Consider the following 11,076-nt stretch of genomic DNA (forward strand, 5'->3'; position numbering starts at 1 on the left):
AGAGCATTAGCAACTGACCTTGATCTTCACCACCCTGATTTTCCCTAGTTGTGAAGAAAGGGTGGCAGAGGGAACAGCTGTGCTCTAAAAATCTCAAAATCCATGTTTGTGACATTTGGTTATTTTTTCCTCTCTATATGTTGTAGTAGATACAAGGACTCAGGCACTATGCTGGCTGCCTCTGTCACATAGCAGAATGTACTCAGAATGCACTCAGGCAGTACTCTGGTCAGCCCAGGGTTCCATGATTGTGTAGTCTGCACACAGACACAAAGGACCCCTTTAAAAGAAACACCCCACCCACTTACATTCTCTTTTCCAGCTGTCTTTTCCCTCTTCCTTCTTTCCAGCTCCTTCCTTTCCCACTGTTTCCCTGGGGCAGACAGGACCTTTCCTGTCTCCCTCTTCTCTTCTGTCCTCTCTCTGTCTCTGTGTCTCTTTACCTCTTTTCTCTTTCCTCCCCTCTTTCCTCCACTTTCTAATAAAACTTCCCACTTAAGCTCTGTCTGCCTGGCATGTTTGTCCCTCTGCCTGGGTCATCCTCTCCTGCCATGGAATCCGCCAAGGTCCCCCATGCAAGGTTCCCCTTGTGCTTTATCATAACAGTAGAACTCAATTTCTTCTATGATTAACAGAGCCCTGAAAGAAGAGATGTAAGAGGCTGGTGAGGGGAGGTATGTGTGGCAGAGCCAGTGTGGCTGGGTGAGCCTGCTGCCCTTGCTTTCTGGTGTTTGTGTTTGGCCTGTTCCAAGCTAGCATAGATCATGTCACTGGTTCCTACTGTGATGGGAGATGACCTTACACCAAGGCACCAGCATACTCACACTTAGCTGTAGGGCTGGGCACAAGGAGTTCTGGATAGAGTCCAGAGTCATCTTCCTTCCCATGCTGGGTCAGTGTAAGATACAGGAAGATAATAGGTGTGTTTGTGTGTATGTGCACACATGTCTTGTAACTCAGATATCATCTATGTTACTTGAGACAGCATCTTTCATTGGTCTGGAGTTCACTGGCTAAGCTACATTGGGTGATCTACTAGAACCAGGGACCAACCCTACCTCTGCCTCCTTAGCACTGGAATTACCAGCATATATCAACACACATGGCTTTTTTTTATGGGGTACTGGGAACTCAGGTACTCATGCTTGTGTATACCAACCTAGCCTTCTCCCGAGCCCCAGGAAGACAATTCTGCAACCAGGAGCTGCAGATGCTGGTGGGGATGAAGGGATCACAGGCACTGTGCAGAGTGAGCCCACAGTGATGTGACTGTGTTTTGCAGCCTGGATTCATTTCTGTACGGGCTGCATGCTCTCTTCAAAGGTGACTTCCGGGTCACATCTCGAGACGAGTGGGTATTTGCCGACATGGACCTGCTGCACAAAGTTGTCGTTCCAGCCATCCGGATGTCCCTGAAACTGCACCAGGTAAGAAGCCACTTCTGAAAGAAGGATTAATCTGAAACCATGGGAAAGAGTCTGCCCCCTCACATCTTCTTCCTGCCCACTGTGAGGTGAGCAACCTCCTCCCAGGGAGCCCCACTTCATGATCTGCCTCCTCACTGGCCTAGAAGCAACTCAGCCAAGGAGTATGGCGTAAATCCTCCTACACTATGGGCTGGAAAAGAGAACTTCCCCTGTAGGTAGTTTGCACCAACACTGTATTACAGTGAGGAGAAAAGTAAATAATATGGACCAGGACGAGGCCTCCATCAGTAATGTGCTCGCTGTGCAAGAGTGAGGATAGGGTTTTGAACCACAGAACCCAGGTAGAAAATCTAGGTGTGTTAGTTTTCTTACAAAAACAAGAAGTTCTTTGGGGACCACTAGCCAGCCAATCTAGCCAGTAGGATTAGTGAAAGACCCTATCTCGAAACAACAACCAAAAATGTGGATAGCCACCAAGGAGGACACCTAAGGTTGCCTTCTGGCCTATAGGTGTTCAATCATATACATTGTACATATAGAAGGATATAGTCAATAACACAGTCCTCATCTCTTTCTGATGGTTATTACATGCTCAAATAACAATTAAAGTGATTAATTATTCTATATCAACCTTAGCTGCAGAATGAGACCTTGGGGGATCTTGTCTCAAAACAAAACAAAAAACAAACAAACAAACAAAAAACCGCCAAAAAGATGAATTAATAAAAATATAGTCTTTGAGCTGGTGGTGGCACAAGCCTTTAATCCTAGTACTGGGGAGGCAAAGGCAGGTGGATCTCTGTTTCAGGCCAGCCTGGTCTACAAAGCAAGTTCTAGAATAGCCAGGACTGTTATACAGAGAAACCCTGTCTCGAAGAATCAAAACCAAAACCAAATAAATAACAACAAAAACACAAAGCCTGGTACCTCTTTTCTGGAGAACCCAAGAAATTATCAGTACTTAGCTGTGGAAATAGTAGAGTTGTTTGAGTAAACTTGACATTGGCTAATGGCCACTAATGGCCATCTTCCCCCAGGAGCATTTAGGAGGAGGTTCCCTAGGAAAAGGAGGGTTGACTTAAATGTCACAGGGGCCTGAGATATGCAGCTCTTTCCTAGGAATGCTCCATCTGGTTAGGGACAATGATGCCTTCTGTGCCCAGCTTAGGATTCAGGAATGGGGTGGGGACATGGAGGGGTGAGGAGAGCATGTGGCCCTTGAGGCCACTGCAAGTCTGCCTCTGCCCTTGCCCAGAACCAGCAGCTCTGGCCTCACTGAGCCCACCTGGGCTCTCCCCACCAGGACCAGTTCACCTGCCCCGATGAGTATGAAGACCCAGCCATACTCTATGAGGCCATCCGGTCCTTTGAGAAGAAAGTGGTGATCTGCCACGAGGGAGACCCGGCCTGGAGAGGTGCAGTGCTGTCCAACAAGGAGGAGTTGCTGACCCTGAGGCACGTGGTGGATGAGGGTGCTGACGAATACAAGGTCATCATGCTCCACAGGGGTTTCCTGAGCTTCAAGGTCATCAAGGTAGGCTACATGCCATTGTCTTCAACCAGGGCCCAACTGGTCCCCGAGTCAGATGACTGCTGGCCAGCAGACAGAGGTGGGCCAGAGCTGCAACCTGAAAGTCACAGTCCACTTGTCCTCAGAGAACCAGTACGTGGGAAGGATCCACCAAATTCACAATAGGTTTTCATTTTGTTCTGTTTTGAAGTATCTTAATGTTTTAAGTAATTTATGATTTAGGACATGCGGCTGCAAACTGCCCTTGTCTATTTTAAAGTTGCAGACTTTACCTTGTCCTGAGTAAAAGGGTCCTCTTCTGGATGACCCATCTTTGCATAGGGCTAAAAGAAAAATCTTCCTTTTGATTTTCCTTAAGTTCCCCCCCATAAATATGACATCATGTTAGGACTGAGACTAGGGCCTTAGACCAAATTGTTATATCCCAGACTCCCTGCCCCAGAACCACATCCACCCTCCATGGGTTAAACCCAAACTGACAGCTGGGTGTTCCCTGTGTTTGTCCCAACTCCCACCCCTGCTTACAGGTGAATAAGGAGTGCGTACGAGGACTCTGGGCAGGGCAGCAACAGGAGCTCATCTTCCTGCGCAACCGCAACCCAGAGCGTGGAAGCATCCAGAACAATAAACAAGTCCTGCGCAATCTCATCAACTCCTCCTGTGACCAGCCTCTAGGGTACCCGATGTATGTCTCCCCATTGACCACATCCTACCTGGGCACTCACAAGCAGCTGCAGAGTGTCTGGGGTGGGCCTGTCACACTGAACCGTATGAGGACGTGGTTCCAGACCAGGTGGTTGAGGTAAGGATTTCCCAGAGGCCTTTGCCTGGGCACCTGGGAGGAGGAGTTTGTGGAGCTGAGCTCTCTGGAGCTTCGGGTGGCATGATGATGATGGTCACTGTTGTCCTATATGAGTCAACCTGCTGTGCCCAATTGATCCAATAGACCCTCAATGAATGGGTCATGTGTCCAACAAGTGTCCTCAGAGTGACTCAATGGAGAATGACACATACACAGTGCCAATTTTCCCACTCTCAGGCTCAGTTGTGTCTGCCCTGTAACTGGTCTGAGGAGTGGTGAGTACTTTTATTTTTTAAATGTTGTGTGTGTGTGTGTGTGTGTGTGTGTTGAGGCATACCCACACTCGTGGAACTGAGAGGACAACTTTGTGGAGTCCCTTCTTTCCATCTGGCCAGCATTTCTTTTTCTAAGACAAGGTCTCTCATTGGCCCTGAACCCACCAGTTAGGCTAGACTGGCCAGCCAGGGAGCTCCAGGGACCTGCCTGCCTCCACCCCCCCCCAGCACTGGGATTACACGTGCACACCACGGTACCCCACTTTTCTACCTGGGTTCCGAAAGCTGTGCTCAGGTCCTCAGGCCTGCACTGCACAGCAAGCTTGACTGACTGAGCCGTCTCCCCAGCTTTCATTGGCTGCTGGAGAGAACCAGGCCTGAAACTTCAGACCTGTCACTCAGCACTGTCTTCTTCCTCATGCAGCAATGAGCCCCTGGTTGCTGGGGGCATTCCAAGGTGCACTGAGTATGGGAGCACTCCCAGTGGGCTCTCGTGGGAGGTTCAGACAGATGTGTCTTCATCTTGGTGTGCCTATTTGTTGGACACTGAGCTCCTTTCTCACTTGTACTCCAGGGAGGGGTGCTGTCCCCCTGGAGAGCTTGCCCTTCCACCCAGTTCATTTATGGCTAGTGTTGGGGATCAGCAGTGTAAGTTAAGTGGCACTTACAATGGGGATCCAATCTGCAGCATCAGAGCTACACACATCACTTGATGACACAATCTTTTGAGATCACTATCTTCAACTGATGCCACTGTGTGGCATGTGACTATATGAGAGATGTGTTGGTGAGACCCTGAAGCTCCTGTGCCTCCCACAGAATGAGAAAAGACTGCAGTGTGGGCCAGAGAAGTGGTGGCAACATTGAAGATGTAGATGGCGGAGTGGTACCATCAGCAGTTGGCAGTAATGCCCCTAGTGGAGAAAGCCGGGACAGCAGCACAGAACAACCCAGGAAAGGAGGCACCCAGCAATGGGCCTCACCCTGTGGAGGGGGTCATAGAGCAGGTGAGTGCCCAGGGTCATAGATACAACATCATAGAGTGTATTTTCCAGGCTCCAGAGCCTCTTGGTTTCAATCAAGGAAGCTTAGGGATAGTGGCTGTGGTTGCTGGAAGAGATGCACTCCTCATGCCCTCCGGCTGGCTGGGTCTGGCTTTGGTCATTCTTTATCCATGTGTCCATTATGTTGGGTGTTTTCATCCTTTGCCCTCAGCTTCTCTTTATTCAGCATCTAAGAACATTTAGAAAGCACCCCTGCACATGCTTCCCCGGCAGCTCTGCACCAGAGGGGTTAGGAGGGCAGTGCCTACCTCCTGAGAATGCCCAGAGCAAGGTGGGGATGGGGATGCCATGCTTTGTTCAAGATCTGGGCTATGGCAGTGGGGGCCCTGCCACTAACCACCAGACCCACAGGTGAGAGGTGCAGGAACGCGGAGGAACCGTGTTGGTGCAATATATTTGAAAAGCTAAACCAGGCCTTGATTTTTCATTATTGCTTCTACTAAGTCCAGCCCAGCTCTGAACTTCTAAGTGAAGGAACATGGCTGGCAAACTACCTGAGAGCCTGGGCTCCCAACCCTTGAACTTAATCAGTCCTGGGTGAGGGTCTCCTAGCCCTGACCTAGCTTCTCACTCATTCTGTATCCCATGTGGCCACCACACCCTTGCTGCAGAGGCTGTTTGCACAGTGCCACTCTTGGGATACCACACAAAGGCAGTACTCACATAAGTTCCCTTACACTCTCCATTAGGCCCTTGGGGATGCTTTGTCTTCCCTTCCAAGATGAGGAAACAGGGGCACAGAAAAGGCAGGTCATTGTCCCAAGGTACCCAGTTAGTGAACAGCCAACTTGTCATTCAGATGAGGAAGGACAGTTCTGTTCCTACCCACCGTGGATTCATGTCAGCTGCTACTCTGTCCTAGCCTTGAGAGCATTGAACCCCAGGACACCTGCACACTCCCAGCCTTCCATCTGTACTTCTGGCTACATCCCCACCAGCCACAGCCTTGTCCTGTCCTCTGGCTGGCAAGAGGCCCACTTGCCAGTGATCTTCCTTCTGGTGGGTAGAACTGACACTTTATTCCCTCCGAGGCAGCCCCTTCCCCACTACGGGCAGGAACAGGGACAGGAGCATGGTAGATAGCCAAGATAACAAAATGATGTGCCAAAAGGAAGTAGGCACCGCAGCTGAGCAAGACACCCAAGCAGAACCTGAGCCCATGCCCAGCAGACTGTGAGAAGAAGGAAGAGAGGAGACATTGCCCCCCCCCATTCAAAGAAAGAAGAGCTGCTGGCTATGGTTCTCTTTGGTCTTCCTGTCACCCTCCTGAAACTTCTGTCACCCTCCACGTCACAAGTTCATGATCTTCACAGAGCAGCCTGGGTGACTGACTCTAGGGATAGAGTCCATTATGGTGGGAATGGCATGGCGGCTGACACAGGCTCAGTCTGCAGATGGGATTCCGCATTTGGTCATCACAGTAGGGGACTGTGCTCAGAGGGAGGCATGGATGGACTACAAATGACACACTTCTTCCAGGGAGGCACTGCCACCCAAAGGTTTCACAGTCCCCTAAAACAGTGCCACACATGACCTGGGGGGGGGGCCTCATTAAAACTGCAAGTGCTGGTTGTCATGTGATAGCTAGGCATGAGGCCACTCAAGGGTGGGACCTGCCTCTGGGAAGGGCAAGGCAGAAGGACTCACTCAGCAGTAGTGAATGTACAATACTAGCAGGACCTTGTACCACTCCTGACTGACAGACTTACCTGCCATAACTGAGCTCCCCCCACCCCGACTGCCCCACCATGTCTTTACTCCTTGCCTTGGTTCCCATCATTCATTCTGGTTCTGATCCTTTGCCTGAATCCCCAAGGACTGGTGTCTGGTCAGAATCCTACTAAACAGCACACCCCCCCCCCCCCAGGCTACCACACTGAACAGCCACTGCTGGCTTGCTGGGTATTTCACACTCACACTCACTTCTAGGAGCTTCATATGCCAACCTCACAAAGTTCCCAACAACCCATAGTCATCTCGTCGCATTAAACAGTAAATGCCACAGCCAAGCAGAGTTGGTCTAGCAGTGAGCCTGGTGACCTACTTACCACAAGTGGACAGAAACCCATCACTAGTCTGAATCCCACACCAGAGAGAAGGGTTACTGTCTTATATCACTAAGGGCTCTCACCACAAGCTTCAAGCTAATGACCAAAGACAAAGAAAAAATAATGAACCAAGGAGCATAATTTATGTTATGTTTCCATTCAGGTCTGAAGGTTTTCCCTAGAAATGCTCATGATTTGATAATGTAGTCATTGGAAAATTAAGTTAATTGTAAAATAATGAGTCTGAGCACAGATGATTTTTAACACAGCTTTCTTGCTTGCTTTGGTGCTGTTTAATTTGTAAAATTAAAATTGAAAAAGAAAAAAGGAGCAACAGAGAACTGAAAGACTGTCTGAGGTATAATTGAGGAGACGGCTCAGTCTGTGCAATGCTTGCTTCATATGCCTGGAGACCTGAGTTCAGATCCTCAGCACCCATGTAAAAGCTGAGAGCAATGGCAGTCCATATCCCAGCACCACACACTGCATGCGAGTGGGGTAAAGAAAAAGATCCCTGGGATTCTCTGCTTAATTTGCGGTTCCAGGTTTATCGAGAGACCATGCTCAAAACACTAGAATAGAGAACGACAGAGGATGGCACCTAATGTCAGCCTCCACACACAGAGGCACACATATGTGAACATGCACGAGCACACACACACACAATGGCTGGACTTCAGAAGTGGAGCAGTTCCTTGTCTTTCATGGACACTGTAGCTAGCTCTCTTTTGATGCTCTGTAGGCATCCTTCCTGTTGTTCTTGGTATCGACAGTAGGCCCTACCTAGGTGGAGATCCTGACTTGTGGGTGGATGGGTATGGAGGATTTTGGACAGAGATCAGCTTTAGAAATCACAGAAATTTGGCCTTTCTAGATTCCAAATGAACAAGTCATGACCCTTGCTTATAATGTTGATTCCTTGGGGTCTTCCCCACCCCACTGTCTTCTCAATAGGGACCTTCAGGCCTAAGGCCATTCCCATGCTCAAGACAGAGAGGCTCCAGGTTACTCAGGCCAGAGAAGCCAGCACCAGTTCTGAGCACCCTATGAGGCGCCTCAAGCTGAGACTCCTATTTTCACAACCTATAGAGGAAACCCATGAACACCCTTTGGGAATGAGCACACTATCATCACTGTGTCCAAAGTGATGTCAATGAGAGGCCAGGCTTGTATGGCCAGCTTCCACCTTGTTCCAGTCTCTCTGGATGGACTTGGCTTTCTTGGGCACGGGCAGAACAGATACCCACACACCACACAGATATTGGTATACCTGGCCACCTATGGCAATAATATTCTGTTTTTTAGGGTCTAAAAATGTTTTATTTCTTAACTGGTCCACATTTATGAGGCACAGAATGAAACTCAGTCACGGAAAGTGGCATATAGGAGGTAATCCAACCATCCCAAGGCTCTTAGGAGGGATTGGTTCAATTGTTGCCCTCACTGATGGATCATAAAAAAGGGGCCAACCCTGCCCCCAAATTTATGAAGTACTTCTTCCAGGGCTTGACTAGGTGTTCTGCTCTCTCTCACAGGCAGAAGAAAGGGAAGAAGCCAGTCTGTCCAGGCACACTCAGCAATAAGCCAGAGGCCACCTCCTCTGAGCTCCTCGGGACCCATCCTAGAGAGCCATCAAACCTTCCTTCAGACTTCCAGCTCTGTGCACGAGCTAGCCCAGAGACCCTCAGGCAGCCGGCTTTCCTTGCACACCTCGGCTGCTTCCCTGCACTCCCAGCCACCTCCTGTCACCACCACAGGTCACCTGAGTGTCCGAGAGCGGGCCGAGGCACTCATTCGGTCTAGCCTGGGCTCTTCAACCAGCTCCACTCTCAGCTTCCTCTTTGGCAAAAGGAGCTTCTCCAGTGCACTTGTCATATCTGGACTCTCTGCTGCCGAGGGAGGCAACACCAGTGACACCCAGTCATCTAGCAGTGTCAATATTGTGATGGGCCCTTCTGCTAGGGCTGCTGGCCATGCTACTAGGGTAAGGACTGCCCCTGAATGGGCGGGAGGGCATCACAGGGCCCAGGGCTCTCACCCACCTGTAAAATACTTTTGCTTTCTTCTAGGGTAGGTTGCTCTGTAGCAAACAAAAGAGCATCCCCAGCCTTTGGGTCACAAGCCCCACAGGTGTTAGTACGGTATTCCAACATAATTACTTCTGTGAATGGGGGAATGGGGAGAAGTCTCCCCTCATCCACTCTATGGAAGCAGGACTCCTTTCTTCCCAATTGTGCCACTCTGGCCTGAGGGAGAAGAGAGGACAAGAGTAGACACTGGAGTTAAATTGTCATGGACTCCCAGTTTTAAAGGTGACCAACCATTCCCAGTGGTTCCTTCCCAGAAACAGAATTTTAAAAGAGTCTATCAAATAAAACGCTATTTGCTCAGGATTCATGCTACCAACACTAGATGACCAGCTAGGATTCATTCGTGAGAAAGAAAGGTTGACAGAAATTCTCTTATGCCCTCTGTTAGGAAAGGAAAAAAAAAAAAAATGAGTTAAGGCAAAGTTCAGGCAGATTCATGTTTCCTAGCCAAAGGGAAGATACTGGTGACTCTAGGAGTAAATTCACCACTTAATCACTTTTTGTTTTCTCTTTCAATAAAAGGACACAAACTGTCATTCCTTTCTCATCCCATCTGTCTAAAACTTACTCTCTGGGCATACTTCAAGGGTTCTGTCAAATTTTCCTTTTCTGTCTCTAGCAAGAATAATATGTCTTTAGGACTCTGAGCATCCAGAATTCAAAGGCTCTTGCATAACACTGCTAGGTTGAACCTGCAGTAGCAGTATCAGCACCAGAGCTTGGTGGGTGGAGATGATTGACAAGGGCTCTATGGGTGGCAGGCTGGCATGCATGGAGCCACTCCCTGGGGCTCCCTTTGGATTGGTATGTCTAGTCCTCCAGAGCAAAGCCATTTAGACATGCAGCTTGGTGGTACATCTCAACCTCAGAGGCTGCCTATCAGTCCTGTCCTGCTTAACAGCCCACCTTCAAAGCATGCAGCCACCCTGGCCTCCCTCCTCTGATGTCAGGGTGATAGGTGGGGTGACTTGGGACACTCAGGCAGTGAGCATAGGCTAATCTGTCACTGTTTCTTTCCTTTTTGAAGCACTTCTCTGAGCCATGTGAACCCACTGATACCCCAGAGCAAGGGCAGCTTCAAGGTCGACGGCTGACAGGGGCTGTGGCAGAGACCCTGGGGGTGCTGTGCCGGAGAGCAAGCCAGGAGGACATGGGCCTGGATGACACAGCTTCCCAGCAGAGTGCCTCCGATGAGCAATAGTGGAACACATGCCTGGTTGCAGAGATGGGGACTCTCCCTGCTCTAAAACCACATGGTTCTTCCTGGGGGAAAAGAAGAGCTATTCTAGAAAACAATTTAACTCTATCTCAGGTTCTTGAAAACACTCTCACATAGTGGGGGTCGGGAGAAGACATTGCACCTCCTCCCGCAAGCACTGCACAAGAGTTAGACATTTCTCACAAAAGCCATGTTATATCTTAAAACAACTAGAATGAGTAGAGCCCATGACTGGCTCCTTCCTGTCCTGGTAACATTAGAACAGCTGCATGCTAAATTATTGGCATTTTACACATTATTGCCACCGTGAGAGAGCACTGAGTCACAGCTCCTGAGGCCATCAGCAGGCCATAGTCATTCAGGTTAAGCCCAACTGGAAAGAGCCTCATTCTTTATAACCTTTGCACAGCTGGAAGTGCAAGTCACTAGCAACAGCCTGATGGTGCATTGGTCCAGGGTGAGAGTTTAGAGGCAATATGCTCCTCCCTCAAGTTCAGGGCCACTCAGGACCCCTGCGTGCTTCCCAGGAATGCATGCTCGTCTTCCAAGCTGAGAAAGCTCTACTGTACATGAGCACATTTGCACACCCTTTGTTTTAGGAATTAAAATGTTTACAGTTA

General features: G+C 49.3%; 1 protein-coding gene across 1 annotated transcript in view; it reads left to right on the forward strand.

The window, feature by feature from the left end:
- Pcnx2 (pecanex 2) overlaps positions 1–11,076 on the forward strand; it is a 158,332-nt gene extending 147,256 nt beyond the window's left edge. Inside the window, exons 29-34 of the mRNA XM_051201422.1 lie at positions 1,283–1,427; positions 2,731–2,961; positions 3,486–3,760; positions 4,855–5,042; positions 8,683–9,131; positions 10,265–11,076. Coding sequence (XP_051057379.1) covers positions 1,283–1,427; positions 2,731–2,961; positions 3,486–3,760; positions 4,855–5,042; positions 8,683–9,131; positions 10,265–10,438 — 1,462 coding nt within the window. The 3' untranslated portion in view covers positions 10,439–11,076. The remainder of the gene's footprint in view (positions 1–1,282; positions 1,428–2,730; positions 2,962–3,485; positions 3,761–4,854; positions 5,043–8,682; positions 9,132–10,264) is intronic.

The sequence above is a fragment of the Phodopus roborovskii genome, unplaced genomic scaffold (assembly GCF_943737965.1).
Source record: "Phodopus roborovskii unplaced genomic scaffold, PHOROB, whole genome shotgun sequence".
Classification (NCBI taxonomy): domain Eukaryota; kingdom Metazoa; phylum Chordata; class Mammalia; order Rodentia; family Cricetidae; genus Phodopus; species Phodopus roborovskii.